Source organism: Pseudoliparis swirei, chromosome 22 (assembly GCF_029220125.1).
Source record: "Pseudoliparis swirei isolate HS2019 ecotype Mariana Trench chromosome 22, NWPU_hadal_v1, whole genome shotgun sequence".
Lineage (NCBI taxonomy): Eukaryota > Metazoa > Chordata > Actinopteri > Perciformes > Liparidae > Pseudoliparis > Pseudoliparis swirei.
In genome coordinates, this window is record NC_079409.1 from 11,093,498 (window position 1) to 11,116,950 (window position 23,453).

General features: G+C 42.2%; 2 protein-coding genes across 7 annotated transcripts in view; one reads left to right on the forward strand and one right to left on the reverse strand.

Moving 5' to 3' along the window:
- Positions 1-1,583, forward strand: part of LOC130212623 (dynein axonemal heavy chain 11) — a 37,814-nt gene extending 36,231 nt beyond the window's left edge. For all 3 annotated transcript variants that reach the window (XM_056443704.1, XM_056443706.1, XM_056443707.1), the window contains 2 exons: positions 84-224; positions 369-1,583. In XM_056443704.1, the coding sequence (XP_056299679.1) occupies positions 84-224; positions 369-616 (389 nt within the window). In that variant the 3' untranslated portion in view covers positions 617-1,583. The remainder of the gene's footprint in view (positions 1-83; positions 225-368) is intronic.
- A 2,092-nt stretch (positions 1,584-3,675) lies between these two features.
- LOC130212624 (rap guanine nucleotide exchange factor 5-like) lies at positions 3,676-21,772 on the reverse strand. 4 transcript variants are annotated; one of them, XM_056443711.1, is made up of 18 exons: positions 21,361-21,772; positions 17,658-17,744; positions 16,820-16,952; positions 12,912-12,990; positions 12,330-12,474; positions 12,142-12,239; positions 9,579-9,609; positions 9,291-9,369; positions 8,449-8,598; positions 7,735-7,832; positions 6,725-6,847; positions 6,459-6,637; positions 6,163-6,253; positions 6,002-6,052; positions 5,644-5,731; positions 5,406-5,470; positions 5,255-5,309; positions 3,676-5,120 (listed from the first exon to the last, which is right to left on the reverse strand). In XM_056443711.1, the coding sequence occupies exons 1-18, from the start codon at positions 21,538-21,540 to the stop codon at positions 5,002-5,004; spliced, it is 1,851 nt and encodes a 616-aa protein (XP_056299686.1). In that variant the 5' UTR covers positions 21,541-21,772; the 3' UTR covers positions 3,676-5,001. The 4 variants fall into 4 exon arrangements, with proteins under 4 accessions (XP_056299686.1, XP_056299683.1, XP_056299684.1 ...); XM_056443708.1 differs by having other exon boundaries at positions 16,820-16,920; positions 17,605-17,744; XM_056443709.1 differs by lacking the exons at positions 17,658-17,744; positions 21,361-21,772 and adding an exon at positions 17,061-17,147 and having other exon boundaries at positions 16,820-16,920.
- Between the last annotated feature and the right edge of the window lie 1,681 nt (positions 21,773-23,453).

Genomic DNA, 23,453 nt, shown 5'->3' on the forward strand with positions numbered 1-23,453 from the left:
CCAGAAAGGGAAAGAAAGACTTCAGAAACGTCAACGTGCACCAGAGCCAGCAGATACATTAACATGCTGACTTTTTTCCCCAGCTGTTATGCAGAGCATTGCTCGCAGGAATCAGTGGCCCCTGGACAAGATGGCTCTGGCTGTGGATGTAACAAAGAAGACAAAAGAGGACTTTGGACACCCGCCACGTGAGGGGGCCTATATTCACGGACTTTTCATGGAAGGTCAGAATAATTCAAGCTCACCTCCGATGCATCCTGCTGTACTCAATCAAGTTAAATAGATTGTTGACAGTACTTTGAAATCCTTGTTGGTAAAATATGCGTCTCTGTAAGGATCGACCAGTAAACCCAGCCGCTGTCTCTTAGGAGCACGTTGGGACACCCAGTCAGGACTCATCTCCGAGGCGGTTTTGAGGGATCTGACTCCCGCCATGCCGGTGCTGTATGTTAGAGCCGTGCCTGCTGATGAGCGGGAGCTCAAGAATACGTACGAGTGTCCGGTGTACTGCACTAAGCAGCGAGGGTCCACATATGTATGGACCCTCCCCCTCCGAACCAAGCAGCCGCCTGCCAAGTGGATCTTAGCTGGAGTAGCACTGTTGCTGTCTGGGTGAGACATTGGAGGAGCAGCCGTTAGGTATTTGTAATATCTACTGCGGCTCTCACGATGTCACATTTTCACTACACTATTATCGTGGCCAAAACAATTAACAATAACAATAGTATTGCTATGTCGAGGGACAATTTTGAAATAATATATTTTTTAAATGCTCTCAGTATTTTTTTGTTTAGTGCTTGTGTTTTAGAAAATTACTCATGTATGTTAACCGGTATTTGTCAACACCTCTTATATCTACTGAAAGTATAATGCAACAAGTGTTAGAAAACATTCTTAGAGTTGTATTATTATATATATATATATAATCATTGCTTTAATTTAGCTTTGCATCATGTTTTTCTTATTACTAATACAACAGACATAATTATTCAGTTGTAATGTTTCTGTATCCATTTTGGTTCATACGTGACAACACTGACATCGCAGTGTTTGACCGTGTGTGTTTAAGATATGAAGATAATGTCAAAAAGGAAGTGGAGATGCGTGCTCAGCCGGTGCTGGACCTGTTGTGTCTGTGTCCGACACTGTTGAGCCTCCCTCCCTGGAGATGCTGCAGTCTGCTCATGATTTGTCGGGAGCTTATGTCTCTATTTTAGACCATGTAATTCTGGATAGGGAGCATATTTTATTGGAAGGTCAAGATTAAAAAAGCTCTCTGGCTGCCCTCTTCTAACTGAATGATACACAATGCCGTCTGGAGGGTTCCCGGACAGAATTCCCAGGAGATGATGTGCATGGTTGCTATTGACTTTTAAATGAGGTGCATTTGACATTGACCTTTTGTACGGCGGAGGCAGAATACTAACAGACGAGTGTAATTCATTCAGCCGGCCTGTTGGAGAAACCTATTCAAAGACACTGATAGCTTTCTATGAGAACGCAACCCATCCTTTATCTCTCCGCACTCTCTGTTAGCATCTGATTGACTTGATACAAACCAAATAAAACCTTTAACTATGAAAGAGTCGAAAGAAACACGGTCGTTTTTTATCTAAAATTGTATCTCTTTTAAACAGATTTAATTGAGGTTCATGGAAACTGAGAAGATGTTCAGATAAAAGTTTGACTGTGATAATGCATGTATACTCTGTATACTCTGTGAATCCATGTGCTGTTAACCTTGTGTGTCACCGCTATGGTAACATTGTTGGGGGAGGCTGGGATCATACAGCACAGAACAACACCGGGAGACAAATTAAATCAAAGAAAAGATGCTCAAAGACAATTCTGTGCAATCGTGAAAAAGAGATATAACAACCTTTTATGTAACATTTATTCATTCAAAACAAGAATTTTTGTGTTGTCGTTTTGGAGCGTTCATTATTCTTAACATCAGTAAACACACCGTCAGAGCAGGGATCTTTGGATATTAGCGGAAATTTGCCCAGGAAGAGACGGGGCAGGTGCAATTTATCTGCTAAGATAAACAATTGACGTATGATGTACAAATTACAGCCATTCTGGGTTTTTGTGTGTTTCTTTTTGGATAGAAATCAGCACTCTTATCTTCTCAAATGAGATTTTCCCAAACGCTAATAACTGCTGTGTTGCTCTTAATTTCTCTTTCTCACTTTGGCTGCAGACAGTCATATCGAGGACGCAGGATTGATTCTGTGTATTGTATTGCACAGGGGGAAATGAAGACCCAGCCTTCCTGTAGCTTCTCTTCCTCTGCCCTCTCTTCCTCTCATTAGCACGCCACAGCAGCCAGCCAGTCATTTGGTGACAGGGAAATGATACAGTGCTGGCAGTGTTTGGGAGGAAATGGCAGGGTACAGGGCCCGCGCAGCAGGAGTCGTGCCACAGATAGTCATGTTAAAGGCCAAGCAGGACACCTGGTTAAAGTCAGGGAGGGCATCGGGGTCACACCTCCGCCTCACAGTACCCAAGAACCACATTGTGTCCCGATGGTTTGGTTATCTGAAATATTTTACAGAAACATTTTTAGCATTTGTAAACCCCTGATTACGTGAGAAGCAGGTTCTCATCAAGGGAAGTACTGCTGTTACATTGTGAGAATGCAAGACGTAGCCTAGTTGCCTACAATACTATGAATTAATGAAAAATATAACCAAAATAAGTGTTCAATTTTAAAACTGTGTGTTTCTACTGAATGTTAGATTATCAGGGCTGGATTAACCCACCAGGGGCCCATGTGGACCAACCACCTCATTTCCACCACACTTTATACTTTGTGAATGTATTAGTTGTTGCACAATATTATTTAAAAGAATATGACATGTAAGGACAATATAAACCAAAAATAATGAAAAGCATTTCAGTGGTTAACTAATATGTTTATAAAAGCTGTCATACGCACGCTGCCTGAGAGGCATGAAGCGAGGTGCTCTGATGTTTACTGACTACAAGTTATGTCTGTTCGATCCTTTAACTGTTAAAGAACCCAAATGGATGGTATATTCAGTCCTTATTAATATAAATGTTTGCTATCATGTCAGGTGTAGGAGTTTACATTTCATTTGCCTGTTTAAATAGATGTTTAATGTCACCACCACGGATACGTAAACGCATATATTTGACAATAACCAACTTCTGATGATGAAAAACATTTTATTGCATGCACAGTTGAACCTGCTGGTCAGTCCATGGTTTTCCATATCAAGCAGACCAGACAAATAGTGCGTACAAAAAACATGAAATCAAACAAATAAAAGTAATATCTGTAGAACAAATAAATGATCCTGAAAAAAATTAATATCCTTATCCTGAATTTATATTGAATATAGTATAAATATAATCCACCGTACATTGTTGTTGATACAAATAATATTTAAAAAATAAGGTACATCCTGTTAAAGCATGTTTCTCTCCATGTTAACTGTGGGCTTTAAAATCCAAAATATAGAAATTAAATTTCAGGGAACATGATGCAAAATTCCTTTGAGAACACTTCACAACACCGAGAGCCTCAGGGCAAAGGTGAGAATATTCAGTTGACAAGTCTAGAGAATAAATACTGTACGGTATCTTTTATTACTACAAACTATAGTTGTAAACAGTATTGTTAATACACACTGTATATAAGCAAATGGCTTCTATTTTTCTTTCTCTACGTTTTCTGTCTAGAAGGTGCTGTAATACTTGTTTTTTTCTATTGCTCTTTACTCTTTGGGACAGTTCACCCAGAGACTTAATTCTCCTCTTCAATATCTATACATACATTTACTGAGGATAACATAGTTACGCTGTAGCATTGTGGGTTGTTGTGAGTCACCATTTCTTTGTTGTTGCTGAGTTTTCCAAATGTTAATTTGTGGTGAGTGAGAGTGTCTCACCGTTAAAACCAAAACGTCCAAACCTCATCAAACTGTCGGAGTGGCAGAATGCACCGTATGTGCCAGGAACTTTAGACCGATGCAGATGCTTCTGCTTCCTTTCAACTGATTGTCCACAGCTCAACTAGATGGAGATCCTTAAGCTTTTAAAAAGACAAACAATGAGCAGTACTTTGAATTGGACGTCTTCGTTTGATGATATTTGTCACTAACATATGTGATTTTAACTCAGACAGGAAACACAACTTTTGCCACACACACACCACACAAATACAGTATACTTATATTCTTACTTCGTGTCTCGCTCTAATGAATTGCCTCTTCTAAAACAGACTTCATGGTTAAACAATAGAAAACTGGACAGTAAGAGAATTCTGCAATGTAAAAATAGAAAATAATATCCAACAATTCTTTTCACTTTCTCTGTCATGTGATACACCGTTCTGATTTAGTATGTGTGCAGGTCTTACATCTGGATCGTGTCGCACTCTGAAGAAAAGTGTGCTGACAACATATAGGGCCGATGTCCTCGTTGGTTAACTCTGATAAAACAACCCCAGCTGCCAGATCTTTAAACACCACAGATACAAAAAGTTGTTCAACATCATGAGTTAATCTGCATCTCAATCACGTCATGTGATGTAGGTGGTTAAACGCTCTGGAAAGGCTCGTCGGTGGACTCATTTCAAACTCACTGCTGTCAACACTTTGTTTGTTTGAACAATCAATTATCTTTATATATTAGGGGGGAAGCGCTTCACCTCCAAACACTCTTATTGCAGGCTGGCTTTTCTCCACAAGGGGGAGCTGTTGCGTTGTCAGAGCAGCGCAGCACCTGCCAACCTCTGCCACGTGTTCAACAGCCGAGCAGCAGATTTGGACCTGTGCATCGAGACATCTGTGTTCTTCCCATCCACGGTGAGAGTTTCCCGATTGAGCGGCTCCCTCCTGTGGTCGGCCAGGAACACGCACCGTCCACTGATTGCCGAGTGGGTCCTGAGAGATAGATGAGACGGCAAGAGATTGTTCCTCGGCGATGCAACAGTGCGGCTGACACAGTGGGACGTGCAGTGAGAGCTGCCCTCTAAGCACGAGGCTCCAGCCTGTGCGACAGTTCAAACAGAGTCTGCTGATTGTCGATGATATGCAGGTAATCGATGTAGGCGCGCGCTTCTGAGCTGCTCTTCTGGGTGATGCCATTACCTGGAGAGAAAGAAAAAAGTTACCTCAAGCAAGCAGCACATTTAACCTGATTTAAACTATGTGAAGACAGTGTAGTTTTGTTTGATCATACAGCACTGCTTATGAATACAATTACAAGGAAAGAGAGTTCTGACCCATGTGATCTTTCTGACACTGCCGGATGAGACGCACTGTGTCCGCTATCATGTGCTGCAAATATAGACGGACACATGCTTCACTAAACATTACACATTCAGCACTACTGTGTGTTTTCTGTGGAGCAGCATAACGGGTTCATGGACTCACCAGCTTTTCGAAATTGACCAGGTTGTCGTGAAATGTCTTGTTGCCTTCGTGAATGAATGTAATATCTGAAACAGAATGAACATTTTGTTCGTTATCACCAACATGTATTTGAGAATAAAATAAAATAAAAATGTCTGTTAACTACATGTCTAATCTGCCTAATAGAAATATCCCACAGTGTTCTCCTGCCAGAGACGGACTTGTTGTGGGGTATTAAAATACAGAATAATGAACGCACCTTTCAGTAGCAGAGGGGGGAAGGGGATCTTTGGCGCCTCCATCTTCTTGAAGGAGTCCCTGTAGGCCTTGTGGTTCAGCGAGGGATCCTGTGAAGACATTTTCAAAAAGGAATGAGTGTAATGCTCCTGGGATGAAAGTGTGTGCCTGTGCATGCATGCAGCGTTGCTTGTGGAATTATGGCATCATAAGAGACTAATGATCAAGTACCACACTCTTTTGAAATGAAGAAAACATCTTGTTTGTTTGCGCCTAAGCACAGGTTTGTATTCCTTGTTGCTGAGGATTAATTTCATTGTTTTTATTATTATATCAAAACAGATACAGTATGCACTCTGTGCCTGTGAATAACTACTTACCGTTACCGTCTCCAGCTCTGAAAACAGCCTTTTGAATTTCCCAGGAATTTTCTGCAGAGACAAAACCAACAGGACGTGTTGTTTTACCAGATACTTTGTACTTCTACATGAAAGGTAGCTCAGATGAAAGCAGTAGAATACCGATGAAAGAGCATCCTCACCTCCCATGTGTGGCCGAGGCGGCTTACAGCTGCGGTGTTCAGCCCCATGATAATGGCAAAGAAACAGTTGAGATTCCTCTGTGCTTTACAGCTAGAACAGATGAAGGGAGCACACGGGTCAGTCTCTCGCAGCAGGGCCGAAGCTCCACAGCATGACAGCAGATGCAGTGTATTGATCGGCCACTGGAGGGGGCAGCACCCCCACACTGCTCTGAACATTTCCTCCTCAATATTTCAAACTAAGATCAATACATCTCTAACCAAAAATGAAGAATATCGTGCGTAAAGCTACTAACTGGGCAGCGATCTTGATGAACTTCTTGATGAGTTGGACCCGTTTGCAGAGCGCGGGGCACAGCAGCACCTCGGTCATCACCCACAGCTGGACCTCATTGCAGCGCTGCAGCAGCAGCTCCAGCGCCACCGTGTGGTCGCCGCTGCTGTGGCGGCTGAACGTGAAATAGACGAGTTCTTGCTGTAAACGAAAATGAAAGAAGACATTCTAGTTTTGCAGAGCACTACAAAAAAACGTTGTATTGGTGTAAAGGACTGGGTTATGAACCTCGTGTATAGACTCAAAGATGGTCCAGTCGAAGTTGGTGAGAGCCACGGCCACGTCCCACGTGTTTAAACTGAGCATGCGCACCGCTCCCTGTTGCAGCTCTGTGTTGTCTGTGAACGGGTTCTGAATAGCAGAAACAAGAACAACAAACACGACAACATCATGGCCAGTTTGTCTATGCTGCGTGTTGTCTTTTTGTATTGCTTGTTGTGAGCTGTATGACATAAGCATGTGTGGACGAGGAGGGGACACCAGTCTGTGACCCTGGCTGTCTCTGATGAGACGCGTTACTTGGCAGAGTGAGAAAGCCAGCACAGCAGCCTCCCCAAGGTCCTAGTGCCCGTGGATTGTATTGTTAATATGATGATAGGCTTTTGGATTGTTATTTGAAGGGGGAACAAACATACAAACCAGAATGCACACACATATGTAGCATGTTAGTTATAAATAATGTGTCCATTTGAGAATCAATAGTTTAATTTATTTAAATATTACAATTAAAATTAAACCAAAGATTTAAAATATGTATGGGGGGGGGGGATGAAGAACATTTTAGACACTTCAGCCCCCCCCCCCCCCCCTAAAATAGGCCTAACGATGCCCCTGGGCGACACTGTTGTATTGTACAGTAGGTTTAACCCTTGTGTTGCCTTAGGGTCATTTTGACCCGAATCAATATTACACCCTCCTTTGGGTCATTTTGACCCGATTCAATGTTTCACCCTCCTGTTACCTTTATATTTACTAACATATTTTACCCTTTGGGTTCAATTTGACGCCAGCAATTAAAACCTCCAGAAAATTATTAGAATTAATATTGTTTTCCAAGTTTAAGTGTGAGGCACTTTATGTTTGTTTGTTGACTACCGAAAGAACACCGACATTAAACATTGAATGGGGTCAAATTAATCCTAAGGCGGGGGGAGGGTGTAATATTGATTCGGGTCAAAATGACCCTAAGGCAACACAAGGGTTAAGTGTGAGTGGCATCGTGCTGGTGATGTTCTTACCAGGACTTCACCCAGATCCTTCCTGCACACATGCAGCCTCCCGACTGGTCGTAAAGACTCGGAGAAGACTCTGTCCTGAGGCCGCAGGAGGAGCCGACCTGCGGGGGAGAAGACATATCACAACGAGCAGAACAGCATTACACATCTGTCAGGCAGCGTGTGAGCAGCCATCAGCAGCTAGAGATGAGACTCTGAGGGGGCCAGTGACTGATAACAGATTCTGATTCATATAACTGGGCTGTGAATGCTTCTCTCTTTTTGCTGTAGTCACTGGGGAGATATTTGGGTCAGCTATGTTGATTACAATCTTGCATTCATGCCTGCGCTCAATATATAACTCAATATAGGAAAGTATGAAATAGTGTCAGGCGTGAACGTATTTTGAGTTTTTTATTCGAAAAATATTTACTTTCACTTTCATGTGATATATTATAACAAATTACACTTCTGAATCACATATTCTGATCTATTATTTAGGCTGAATTATAGTGCTGAACAGAAAGTTTTGTATTGAGGCTATAGGCCTATTTATAAATATCGAAAAACAATGTTGGCACATTGAGCACATGTTGTTCAATCCACCACGATCGACAAACACAGGAGAAAGACACACTCGTAAAAGTGTAAAAAGACGAGATATATTCTGTTCAGGTTGCCATTGTGAGTGTAGTATAGTGCTGTAATGCTTAGTTGCTTAGTTAGAATGGTAATGACCTCCATTGTAAGTGACAGCCACTAGCACCAGTTTCCCCACTGGCACTTCCATCCTTTCTGCCACTGCCTGCAGCAGCTCCTGGGCCAGGATCCCAGCACGGGTCCTCATACTTAGGAACGAGTCCATGGTAATGTACACGTGACACATCACTGTAACAGAGAGAAAATTGTTTCAGTAAGATTAAATGTAGAATGCATCGCGCGTAAATGAAGTGCAGCCCTGCCTTTGGCCGTATTAATCAGTTAGGGAGGCCGGGGGCAAAAACATCTGACCCCAAATCCCTCATTGCATCGTGTACCCTTCAGCTCCAAGCTTCCCGTGCACACGGCAGACTAAGTTGCATTTTATATCAAGAGACAAATCAGTTGTCAGTTGCTGAAATAAAACATAAAAAAATGTAACCATGTTTTCTAAATTTAAACTAGATTGTGTAGCCCATAATGCAGGAATGGCCTTAAATATATTGTATTTGATTGGTGCAAATTTCATAAATGTTGGGCAATCCTACTGAACAGATGTGTCTTGATTAAGTTTTGTAGGTGTATATCTTAAAACCTCAGCAGATAAAGATATAGACTGTACATGGCCAGATAGCATAAAAGGTAACTATTTGCTTAAATTGGGTGAAGCCGCCCTTTAAAATCTGTAAAACGGATCCCAATAAGACACAATTGATTCACAAAGTTATGACTCAGACATTGGCATTCCCAAAGCTTCTCATTACTTCCCTGGAAAGACTCCCATTGTTCTCCTGGTCGGACTAAATGTTTCCCCTCAACAGCTTTGGAAAGAGCATGTGTTGGGAGGAATGTGTGAAGGACGCCTCGTTTTACGACTATACCTTCCTTGGTCTCCCTCGCTGTACCTCTGGACTGGAGCCCGTTCTCTTTCAAACTCAATTGGTGGACAAGTCCTTTGCCCTGAGAGAAGGGACATGCGTGGATGTTGACACATTAACATTGCCAGAGAACACTGCAGGCATTTCGCTAGAACAACAGAACAATGTCTTTTGCAGGAAATATAAGGACATTAGTTGCAACACCCGATCTAGTATGTCGAAATGGGCAGCCAGCTCTGTTTAATAAGATCATCAAAGGTCTCATCATCAGACACATAACTTCTCTCTCACCTTTCTTTGGGGGGAATATTCATCCACCGCACTGGAAAAGGAAGAAGATGAAAATCAGTAACTGTACTTTGTCCTGAAAAACTGATCTGGGGGTTTTCCTTCGGCTGCAGTTGTGTCAAACAAAAACAAATTCCCCAGTCTATGTAATCAAGGCCAAGTGAATGTACATACTCCCCTGCAGTGTTTAGTTCATTATTTAAGGTCAGTGTCAAGGCGAAATTGGAGTGCTTTGTAGATTTTAGACCTTCCAATGAGATCCCTTCATTTAATCACCTTATTCACATCAGTTACCTCTGGCTGTCATGATGGATCGCCCCATGTCCACGATCATCCCTCAGCTTTTACTGGGCTCTGCATCACAATAGGCATGTTGGCACAAAGCCTGCCCTGAGGGATCCCCTCTCGTTGGCTAGCAGAGGTCCCGCACTAATGAAAAACCTGATTATCACTGAATTGTCAAAACAGAGCCTGTGATTTAATTCACTCTCTTGCTCCTAAAAAAAAATGTGTGAATGAACTCTGTGAACTATAACGCCGCAAGATGAGAGCGTGCAGGAGAACAAGTGCTATTTGATTCTTAAGCTTTCAGATGCAAGAGACTTTTCTTTGTGCAAAGACCAGATGGAAGTTGATTGGAGCAAAGAACTGATTCAGTATTCCTTCTTTAAAAAAGTACACTTTTAGACTCCTCACCCGGCAGCAGATTGCCACAAAGCGGTCCACCTTGTCCTCCCCCGGGAGGAGCATGATTGTGATAAGCTCATAAATAGTAGAGTATGTCAGTGAGAGACACCCTCACAATGTCCACAATTTTAAAGGAGTGGGTGTTGTGGATCTCCCTCCCTGGATATAAACATGGAAAAAACAGGCCCGGATAATGGCAGCAGAGTCAGCTTGAATTATCCACACTGGTTTCTAATGGGTGGCAGGTTGGAGCGTCCCCAGGGAGAAGATCTGATTGGAGGCTGTGGTGGAAGGAGAGGCAGGAGGACACGGGTGTGGCACTGTTTCTGGGGACTGGGGGATGTTTATGTTGTAATGCTGAGAGCAATCTGATGCTTACTTTTATTAAACCAAGAATTTGTAGCGAAGTAACAGTACCACTTTAATAACGTTTAAAAACAGAGCCAATATGTCGATTAAGAAATCGGTTTGATTGAAAAATAGTGGAATGTTTAACGTACAGATGCACACATAATGTTGAAGAAGGACTTTCTATAAATGAATCATTTACAAATGTAAGACTCCTTGTCTAATGGTGTGGTCAATCCACCTAATTAATTTTCTCACTTTTGGACCGAGAGATGGGTGGATGTAATAAGCTTCAGCCTATACCTTTTTGTTGATTGCTATTGTCTCTTTTTGACATTGATTCATTATGTTGTGGCGGTGTAAGCACTTGGAGACAATTTGCATCTCGAGAAGACAGAATTTGTGCCAAAATGTGTTCTCTGAAATGCCCATGTGGTCATACCCTTGTTAGTGATGCATCGATCCGACTTGAAGCCAAGTATTGCTCTGGCACTAAAAACTAAGTTGGCGGCCCGTCACGACTGAATTAATATAACTGATTGCAGAAATGTGGATCTTATTATTATTGCGGATTTGTCAAGTTATGCTCAAAACGCATTCTGCTTATGAAGATCAGTATCGCTGCTGATACCAATACTGCACTGTGTATCAGTGTATTCCTACTGTGTATGTTTTTTATTTAGATTATAAATGAATTCAAATAATTCCAAGTAAGAATCCAAAATTGTCTGTATGCTATATCAATATGGGATTATACTTATGAGTTTGAAATTGTGTCCAATAAAGAATTCGTGTCATTATTTCTTCTCATAGAAAGTAACAATTCTAAAGAAGCCCGGAGCGGCAAGTGAGACAAATTATTCACCAACATTCTGGTTAGTTCTGATCTAAATAGTTGTATCTCCTCTGTTCATGACTTAGGAACAAAAGTTTTGTGAAAAAAGAGGTGAAAAACCTGAAGGTTTTCGCAATTAACTGTTTTTTTGTCAAGTTCCTTTTTTGCGGGCAGAATTAGGAACACAACAACGAACACACCCAAATGATCCTGAAAAAGAAACAAAAGACACCTGCCAAAACCAACTGTTTCACAGGTGAACATCATTTAAGGAAGTAAACAATATTATCCAGGAAGAACTTTTAAATAACCACAGGAGAGAAAACAATTGATATCACATTTCCAAAATCATCAGAATTAGTTTTCTCACTTGCCTCTCTTGTCTTCTGTACATTATTCTCAAAATCCCTGTATTTCCTTAATTTTGGAGATTCGTGATAAAGAGCTTGACCTTCACATTTCCTTGCATTACGATCCAGAACACTGAAATGACTCTTGGGTTTGTGAAGGCATTCATTGATGAGACGAAATAAAGGCAAGCAGAGAAGCAGCTCTTTCTTTGCTCTCGGAGACCAGCCAGTGTCACTGCTTCATTTCAGAACAGAACAGTCATTCTCACTCTTGTGCACATTCGGACTCAACATCAATAAATACATCAGTCTTCCAGTTTTATATCTAAGTTATGCGCTGACTCACTGTCTACGATGAGGCTGGTACAGCTTCTGCAGTTCCCTCACATCCTTCTCCAGCGCTGGGTGCTCATAGAGATCATCCAACACGTAACGATACAAAGTCTAGAAGGAAATTACAATGTTTATTCCTCCCATATTAAGTTCACCTCACAGACAATGTCCACTATTTTCCAAGTACATCGCATCCCCTACCTTCATAAACAGTTTGACGTGCTCGTCCTCCCACAGGAAATCTTTGCAAAGGGCCATCCACTGCGACACCAAGTGCAGGACCTTCCGTTTCCTCTCCAGAGCCTCTTTCCTGTCCTCCTTCCCTCTGTGTCGCTTGGTGCAATAGGTGGGTTTCAGTTAAGGCTTCAGCACAGATGGAGAGTGAGATACTGTATATTTGCCGACATCAAATGCAGGCAGCATGAAGCATGAATAAAGCCAGTGTGGGTGTGATGTTGATTTTAAGGACAGCGAGAGACTGTTGGATGAACACAGTTGAGTGAAGTGGAGCAGCGTTGCCTTTGACACAATGGAGCAGTCGCGGTTTTGTATAAAGCATTCTGCTTTTTAACTGTTTTGCTTTTTAACTGTTCTGCTTTTTAATTGTGTCCATTTTTAAATATGTTGTACGGCGACCTTGAGTGCCTTGAAAGGCGCCTTATAAAATGAATGTATTATTATTATTATTATTATTAATTCTGCCCGTAGTGTTCACAAAGAAAGGTTGTAATGTGTGAATCTTTGCAATGATATTCCTGTGAAAACTCCTGTGCTCAAGGATATTGCCCCAGCAGAGCTTGACATAAATCACTAGTTGACATGAACACTGGGTAGGTGAGCAGAACATCATCCAGGAGTGTATCTGCAAAGACAAACACATGATTAACAGTAGAAAAAAGACAGTAGTTTCTATATAACTTCAGAAACAGTTCAATCGTGACTCGTTTCTCATCGATTTATAAAGTTGAGATTATGTGCAGACCATCATCCACAGTAAGTCCTATACATGCACCGTCTCATTAGGTTGATATCATGGCCAGGTCCCCGAATGACCTTCACAACTGTGTGATTAATGTTTTCTGAGCTGCGCATACAGTATCCTGAACTCTTAGTTGAGAAGGCAGCACCGAGAATTGACTTGAATTTGTTCCTATTCCATCTTGAAAAATACCAGTTAACAAGCACTAAGTAGAGACATTTCAGAGGCAGGAATAATGTGAGAAACCTTTCAATGGCACATTATTCCTCATAGTCGTTGTCAGATAATTGCTTTTACTGAAACCACGGAAAACTCCTTTGTTCCATTTTGCTCCAACAAGTTCAAACAAGCCTTCACTGGCTTTATCTTCAATCTCACACCTTTGCTACTGCCGGCTGTATCAGTAAAGATAAGTCAATAATGTGTCTGTTGACTCTCTCTGACCTCTGATGAAGTCAGTTTTCATTGTGAATATCTCACAGGGGAAGAAGCTCTATGGTGTTGCTTAACCATCATCCTAATATGTTGACAACCACTGGATCCGTGTATGATTTTCTTCCCAAGGTTACACTTGGGTAAGGGTTTTCTGTAAATGGATTAAATCAAAACTGGTCAAATAGATCACCAGCTCACAGTTCAGGTAACATTCAATGCGCTTCCAGGCTACACCATCACAACACTTCATTATTTACCACGTTGAAGTGTAAAGAAGTCAGTTGTCTTCAAAATCCCACACAGACTCCCTTTCTCCCAGCATCTCTTAATAAAGGGAAAGTAATTATTGTCCGGACATTTCAGCAAGCTGTTCAAATGCATTTCATAAGTTGTCATTAAAGCCGTTAAAATAAATTTGTAAAGGTGTAAAAAGAAAGAGGGACAATAAGTCCAAGACATGACGTCTGGCCACAAGCAAAAAGCTTTACAAATCCTATGAGAGCCAACGTCTTCTCAGCCCCTTTGTAAGTAAGGCCAAGAATTGTAAATGCTCCCCTTTAATTTCACACTGGCTTCCCAGGGCCTTTGTGTGCGTTCTGGTCCACGGGACTCTCTGACATCATTATGGTAATCCGTGCAAAGCAGCTGTGGATGCGTCACTCACTGCTTATGAGAGGTTACACTCTCGTGCATATGTTGTTCCCATAAAGAATACAGTAACGTAACTTAACGCAAAGCCAGAAAACAACACACAAAAGATCACCTACCTACATACTGTACTGTACCTCCACACACACACGTACACGCACACGCACACATTCACACATTCTCAAAGCAATACTCACTCACGCACTTTTCTCCAAGCTAGCTTAACTGAAACGCTTTTTCAACAGTTTATACACCGCTCCCCAGGCTGTACACTCTGCAAGGTTTTTGAAGTTGGAAAAACTGAAGAAATATTTAATTCTACGACCTAAATTCATATTCTTAAGGTCTATTTTTTTGTCAACACCACAAAAAAAGCAGGGAATATCCTGCAGTATAGATTTAATCCAAACAGCTTTGCAGGAGAGGTGTTGACCCACAAACAGTTCTGTATGAATGGATGAGGGTTGTATGCATACTGTTTAACAGTCTGTTGGGCTGATGTGTCGTTCTACACATCACACACAAGTGAATGTCGGAGTAATGTGAACTTTCTAGTATTATAAACTTTGAACGTTTAGTATTCAGAATCCTGCTTTCTGGCACCGAAGCCAAAAATGAATTTTGTATCCTTTTCAGAGGAAGTGCAGAATGGATTCATTGATTCACCTCGTCCATCTTCTGTGAAATCAATCCACCTGCCAAATTACTTTTGCATTTCAATAAGTGCTCGTAAAATTGATCGCTGCACCCTTTGAAATAAGCGTGTTAATGTGTCACTTATTGGCTCAGTAAGCACCAGAGGACTTTGTGTAAAATACATCATTTAGTCGGTAATTAGACATTTTAAATCTTATACCCGCTCATATAATGTGATGCTTTCTTCCCTTCAGATCAACATCTCCGCACATGGTGCATCAGTAAAAGAGCTGAAACATCCTCTCATTACGAACACAAATGTCGCATTATATGTTTTTTGGAGCTGGCAGTGTGCATAATTTGTACAGAGCAATAATCAATAGCTGCACTGAGATTGGGCCCAGGGAAGAAGGCGACACTGAACTCTTGTGAATGCTAGCCCACAGAAGGACATGTTAGCATTAAAGAGCTCCCCACTGGGTATAGACGACTGCAGTATAGTTCACGTTTGCATTTCCTTTAAACATGCCAGAAAAGGGCCATCTTTTGCCGTGTGCTCCACTTAATGTTGTGTACTGAGTATAGATCAAACCAAGGGCTTCCATGATGAGTTGAAATGGCTTTTTAGTGTGCTGTATATGGAAGTCATAAACACAGCATCAATAACCTGCTGCAACCATCAGTCAAGTTGTCTCTCTGAGCCATCCTTGAGAGGAAGACCAAACGCGGCCGCTGGGTGGATGTTCAAATAAATCTATTTTCGATGAAATCAAGGATGCTGTGCTGTCGGGCCTCTGGTGAGCTGAACCTCCGAGGGAACACTCAGCACAGAGGAGAGCGAAGGCCAGAACCAGTCTGACTCGTATACATCACAGAGTTCAGATCAATTGCTGTTCAGGACTCGGTCCATTCCTTCTCCTCCTCAGGTCTCGGCTCTTTGACCCCGGGATATCGCTCAGCAGCATCCTGTCCTGGTCCACAGCCCCCGATGGCGGCTTCACTTCAATACACTCGTTGCAAGATGAGCTAATGGTGAGTGATTCATCAACAACACACTGCCTCCTGAACCCAAATGACATTAGCTAAAACGATTAGGGTTTGTTGTAAATACACCCACTTTACAACAACATTAAATACTCAATTATCGCAATGAAGTATGGGATTCAACATAAAGCTGAACTCTCCTGTGCATATTATATGCACCATTTTCCAACTGAAGGCACATCTCCCCAGAGGACATTGAGATCAATTCCATTCACTTTGTCATCAGAATGAGTAATGATCTCTGGCATGGGGGTTCGCCGCCATCCCGATGAGAGATCATCTGTGACCATCTCCAAGGGAAAATCTCCTTTTTCTACCCTCCTTGTTTCCCCTTTTCTCTGCGATAGTGTTTCTCCTTTCTCGCTTGTATTCCTCCTTTGATTGTCTGACTGTGCTCCTGCTCTCAATCGTCATCTCCCCTCAAAACATCTTTCCAGATCAATCAGCTGAGTCTCCTCTGCCTTGGCAACAGTGTCACATAATCATGTTCCTGCTGGGATGAGAGGAAATGTGCTCATTTGTCGTCGCTGTGAGGCTGAACTGTCGAGCACGCAGTCAAATACGGCCTTAATCAAAAGATATGAGCAACATTTATCTCTGTTAAAAGCCTTTTAAATGGCTCACACTTAGAGGCATGCTGGGAATGATAGCACATGATTAGCCCAGTAATATTGTTCAGAGGGAGGTCGTTGTCTCAGCTCCTCTGCGAGAAAGAAGGATGGTGAGGGGAGAGAGTGAAACGGAAAGTACGGGAGTTATTTTAGTCTTTCGCTCACACAGAAATATCTGTAGACCTGCATCTGCATACCATCTTCACAATGTAGTCATAAAGTTGTCGAGGTGCCATCCGCTCACTAAATATTCTCCTATGTGTAATGTTAACCCTTTACCTGCAATACAACATGGATGAGAGAGGTGTGTTCGGACTTTAAAGCACACGCATGCCGACCTGACTCTTTGCTGGGGGGCGTCCCCGGGTCGTCGTCCAGTGTCAGCTCATTCAGCAAGTGCTCCAGGATCTTCTCTGGCGTCCCTGACACCACCACGTACCTGTCAGACACAACAGAGTCAGTGGACGAGTCCTCCTCAATCGAGGACAGAGAGCGGCTGCTGCTCCATTCCTCGTCTCCTTCTGTTCCCTCATCGTCTATGTAGCGAAAGTAAGGGACGTCAAAAGTGGGCATCGTCACCGGCTCGGCCCGGCCGGTGCCGTCGCTGCTGCTGTCCACGGAGCCCTCCTCCTCGTCTTCGTCCTCCTCCTGCTCTACCAAAGCGGCGTGCAGCAGCAGCCTGCCCTCCTCCTGCAGCAGGTTCGGGGGCTGTGGCTGAGATCCCATCCTCGCAGAGTCCCTGTGCACTCACACCGGCGATGTTGCCGTGGTTACTTCTGCATGCCCCTTTTACCAATCCATCCATCCACCTGCAGCTGCTTCAGCCCAGAGTCCACAGCTGTCCATCCCTCAAGCCCACTGAGGTCTCCCGGTACTTTGCGGTCACGGACGGAAAAAGCTGCTGAATTACTTGAATGGGAAGGCAGCCAGCAGCCTCACAGTCCCATGCTGCTCACTTCTATGTATTTAATGTAGTCAGTTATGTGTTGGGAGTTGTGATGTAAGCATGCCTGTGCGAGTGAGCGCTCCAGAGAGACAGAGAGCGAGAATGACGAGAGAGAGAGTGCCGAGGGAGACAGAGAGAGGGAGGGAATCTAGGAAGGAGGGGACTGGAGAGGCTTACCTCCTGTTCCTCGCCTCCACTCTCCCTCCTCCCCTCGCTGTTGCAGAGAGGGCTGGCTGCTCTGATGACACTCTCTGGAGAATCAGCACATCGTGGCCCCTCTCCCTCAGACACAGGCGGACTGCTTCGTCACTCTGGGGCTGGACAGAGAGAACAGTGGGGAGGGAGGGTGTTATCACCAAGGAGATTCCCCTGTATTTTCTCCCGCTCACATAAATCACCAATGATTTCCATCATAATACTTTGTCAAAGCAAACACTGTAAAAGAAAGAGAATTTCCATACATCATTATTCAGTCCTTATCGGTGGAGCCCATTCACGGATTAACATAAAAGGCTCGCTCACATTTTAATGACCATTTCCTAGAGGCTATTAAATTATGGGTGGTGTCTAGAGACAATCTGTTTTTGAGATGTCAAAGGGTTGAACTCTGCACCATACCAAAAGTTTAGATTTGCATCTAAAATGGTAGACCATTGTTTTATGATCACCATGAGGGCTTTAATAAAAAATGCATCCTCATATTGCCTCCTGGTTCCCATTCTCTCTTGTTCTCTCTCTGTTTCTCTCTCTTTCTCTCTCTCCCTCTCATACGGTGCCACCCAATCACAACGTAATCAATCAAAGCCTCTGAGAAAAACACTAAATATCCTTTATCCCACTTTCAGACCTATACAATTTTTATCTGTAAGGATTATTTAAGAATACAAACATATATCTGAAGTATATAGATGGCTGGTAGCTGCTTGACAATGGAGGGTCTGGATCAAAGATACTCGTCTTAATGAGGAGTTAATTGTATGTTGCTCACATCCTGCATCAGCTACTGTAACCCCCCCTCCCCGACACACACACACACACACACACACACACACATACTGTCCTCAGCCATCAGTCAATGCAACACAAGCCTCTGTGCATGCAATTAGCCGGGCAGACAGACTGGAAGCGGTTGCAGTTTTCTTCCCTAATTGCCTTTTGCAGAGTAGCATTTATGACCCTTCAGTTAAGCTTGACTTCCCGGCACATTAACACTTATCTGGGATCTGTGGACAAACAGACATAAACAGACATGCTGTAGATGCACAACACAAACACTGATGAATGCACGAACGTGACATGCAAACATGCACAATATCCCGTACAACACACACTTAATTGTGTCCATCCCTTTGCAGACCACATTTAAGCAATAGCATTTAACAGTGACATCTATAAACAGCAGAGATGCTTTCAAAGCTTCAGAAAAGACCATTAATGGCAATGTTTGCTGGACGTTTCTTCAGTGACTCGAAGCAAAGTTTACATGTCTGTAAAAATGCGACAACTTGTAAATGTGTTTCCTTCATCGTAATATAATCATACATACACGTACTATGTCTATAGAATACTTTTCGGGTGTGTCTGTAATAACAGACTGTATTGTTCAGCAGGATCTATGAGGTAAGGTTAGGGGCGTGACAAAAAGCAAAAAAATGGAAAGTTCCTATTAAAGGAAGGCTGCACTCATTTGCTTCGTGGTTATTGGAGAGAAAATACATTGCTAGTTACATCTCTATCTAGACGTGACGTACACATCTTGATTAGCTTTATCAAAACACATTGTTCGTGTCTGACTAAGTGTCTCAGTGTACTGTTTACCGGTCAGACAGCAAACAAACCTCTCCTCACAATGAATTATTGATCCTGCCTCTGCTGCTTCAGGCCACTTCTCAGTGTGCCCTGGGCTTTGTGGTTACCAGTGTCATCCTAAAAAATACCCAATCAGGCCTCTCGAGTGGAAGCTTGTCATGAGACAGATTGCCCGGGCGACACAGTTTCTACCAAAGCCTGGAGGGGGCCTCGACTCACAGTTACCACCAAAGCCCTCCCAACATGGACATCATCAGCAGACGAGTAAACACGACTTGCAGGCCTCTGTACAAAGACAAAAGGTTTACTTTCTCTTTCAGGTTTCCGGTTGCATTCTGCTGGCTCGGGGTACTTTCTGTCTGTGTGTGTCTGTGCTGCTGCAGCAGCTCTGGCATGCATGGTATGGGACAACTAAAGAGACCTGGAAGGTGTCAGCCCTGACAGGGTGCAGATTGGACTAAATTCCTCTCAAGGAATAGTGTGGATCAAACAGCACGGGGAGATGAGGAAGAACAAGACCAAGGATTCATACGTCAGAGTTGTTTTCAAAGAACCCTTTGATGCAGATGCATTTCATTATCTGCAATAGTAATTAGCTGAAATTCCTGGGTTAAGGTCTGATAATATGATGGAAACATGAGTATGTGCGAATTATGTATAATTAATGCACATATTCTTTTTTATGCTTCATGCACAGCTGCTCTATGTTCTAATTAGATGGTTGGAGCAAAGGAAAATAAAGTTGATTGATGAAAAAATGTTATGTAAGATATAAGAAAACTAATAATAATCCAAAACAGTATGTGATCAAACAAAAGAACAAGTGATTCCCAAAATGAAAACTGTAAATTATTACATTTAAACCTAATGGGCTTTTATATTAACACGAATAGTCTAGACTTTTGTTTTGCGCAACATTCCTAACCTCCCTGCACCTGAATATCTGATACATTTTCACAAACTTGCAGTCTACCATACACACTCCCTGTTTCCGCCAGCTGTGATTTATTGATATGCTCTTATATGTCTGTGCTTAGATATTCATACACGTCACATGTAACACAGTATATGCAATTTAGCATTGGATTACTTTAAACCATTCTATAATCTAGAAACACTGCCATATAATCTCACATAATCTTAAAATGTATATTTCTATATGATAAACTTGACACAATGCATGTTACTAGAACAACACAAGTGAAACATAGTGTTGCATTATGAAGCATCAACAGCATATGCAGATTGACAGGTTTAGTGCAGCTGAAAGGTCATTATATTAACTAACAACATTGATAAAGAGATCCAGCCTCTAGGTCTGAGACTCAATGTACTGGAATCCAGCCTAAAACCATACAATGCCTTGGCATGGTGGTCTGGCCACTTGTCACAACTTTTCCTGCCATTGTTGTTCATTTCAACACAGAGACACAGCTGGCAGGAAGGGAGAAGCTGAGCCCACCATAAGGTCAACCAATCAGACGTCTCCTACGCAGCCAAATGGCAGGTGATGTCATGTTTTTAAAAAGTGTGCAGGCTGAACTGAACATGTAGTACCTGTATTTAGATTGTCAAGGATGCTGCCATACTGATAGAGACAAACAGTTTTCTATGCAAAGGAATCTATAATATACTGTTTTCTTCTCTTTGGCAGCCGTCTCAAGACTTTTTGGTTATTTTTAATCTCAGTGTGCAATATGTAGTCTGGAAAGAATCTAAATGGTACCATTCATCTCAGAAAAAAAGACTCTAAAGAATGTATGGAGGCCAATATGGAGACAAAAAATTAAAAACAGAGTGAGAAACGATCCCGAGGCACAATGCTGACAGAACAGCAGCATACAACCCCCGTCCAGAGTAAAATGGACTAATCACTGGCTTCTCAAGGATAGGCTACAGTAGCTGGTTAATTGAGTAGGGCTCTTAATGACCTCAAGTAGATGATCTGATAAGCGGCTTGACTGATGTTTGCACTGTGAAAAGGCCACAGAAAGCTGTTCAAGGAACTGCATTAAATAGTCCAGCATTTCACACTAAGGCTAAGTTAACTAAGTTATAACATAATATGTAAGTATATTATAAAAGTGAATCTTCCGACTGCAGCAGTGTTGTTGTGTATCTCACCTCGCTTGTCCTCTCCGAGCCCTTGCCGTGGTGCTGCAGGAAGCGGCAGCCATCCTTGGCCAGTCTCTGGGCCGCCTCCAGCCTGGACAGGTCCTCCTTGTCTTGCAGCATACACATGTTCCCCGGCTGCAGCGCAGGGGACACGGAGAACATGTACCTCAGGCCACAGTCCCACGACATCGCAGGCTCACAAACAACTGGCTGTCCACCAGGCAAAACAGCAGGACTACTGTGAGCTCACACTACTCTTTTTAAAAAAGGGGAAGAGCAGGTGAGGAGTGTATGAATGTAAAATAAAAGAGTGCATGTATAGTGTATTCGTTCCAGGTGAGTTAGAGAGTTTTCTGTCAATGCTGCCAAACAAAACCCCGGTCCCCACACAGCTATGGCTGTAGCAGGCACATCAAATGGACGCCAGGTATCGGTGCGTGCTTGGCTTTACTGCGAGTGAATGACAGATTTCCTCCCTCTGCCCTTTGCTTGCTTTTTACCACTGAGGAGGGGAGTGAGTTAGGAACATGCATGGTGGCTTCAGGAAACATCTGGTGAGCCGGACAGCCCACAAAAGGAAGTTTCTAAATCTCCCGAAAGCAGGAGTGAGTTTCGAATCAGGATTGGGCAGGCTACATTACGCTGGAGGGTCAAACACTTGTGAGGATGAAGATGCATTATGTGTGTGGTAGTTGAAGGAAATTCAAACAGAAGCACAGAAAACCACTCTGAACTATTTTCAGTCTGAATGAATAAATCCAGTAAACTAGTGTCACTCACCTACAAGCAGCTCCTAGAGAAAAAGTATACTAGTACATCGGTAACCAATAATTAAACCTTTTTTGCCCTAACAATGCTGGAGAGCACAGGTGTCAAACACAAGGCCCGCGGGCCGAATCCGGACCACCATGTCATTTTATGTGGCTCCTGATGGCTTGAAAGACATATGATCACCTTTAGATGCTGTGCTTTTATTTTGAAGGTTTCAAATTAAATGGATGTGTGTTCTAATATGAGAGAAATGTTCTTGTTTACAATATTTCTACTCTCGAATAAACAACAATCAAATGCAAAGAAAGTTTATTTCATAATATGTTCAGGAGTAGTTTATACAGTGCTTCAGTTTCAACCGGCCCTTTAAGAGGCAGCCATGACGCCTATGTGGCCCACGGTGAAAATTAGTTTGACACCCCTGCTGTAGAGCAATACTTTGTTATATACAGTTGTATCGTGTTTTCTACCATCACAAAGGGTCCTTTTTATAAAAAAAACACTGACTTGTCAAGTCCTTGCTAATTAACTGGAGCTTGTTAGCTGCTTAAAGTAGTTACAGAAGCTCCACAGGGATCCTGCATGTGTTGACCAATTTAAAGCAAAGACATTAATTCCCCCATGAACACTTTATCTATTAATTGTTGTTTTTTTCCCTGTCAGCAGTGTGATGCTTGACTGGGTCCTTGCAAAGCCATTTAATGCTGCTGCTGTTCCAAACTGCTGATACAGCAAACTGCAGAATGAGAAAAGCTCCCCATCTCTTGGTGGTGTTTCTCTTGCGTGTGATATTGAGAGCCAGAATTTCACAATGCCCTTTTGTTCTTTCAAAGTAAATTATTGGGAAGATGTTCATTGCCCCCATAATACAATAAATGTCTTTAAAATTGTATATCGGCTAATTTCTGCATAACTGTAGTTAAATAATTCAGTGCCTTTATTGGGACTTGTTAATTCTAGCTGGGGTCTCTATGTTCAGAATGCCCTAATAAAATTTCCTTATCATTTTAATTTTAAAAAAGTAGGTAAATTGTCCTCAGCCTATTGGTACTTCAAAACAGCGTTTTTTATGGAGAAAAGACTTGAAGATTTAAATATGTATAGATAGTAAACTTCCACTGTTCTATATGTTACTGGAAATGTGTATACATATATATATATATATATATAATACAGTACAGTATATATATACAGTGTATATATAGATATATATAGTTGGTAAAGGCTATTCTATACTGTTATATATTCTATATATATCATGTTATATATTCTATAACTCAGGAAATGGTTGGCCTTGAATGTCTGAAAACAACCTTGTCTTCCTTCCTGCT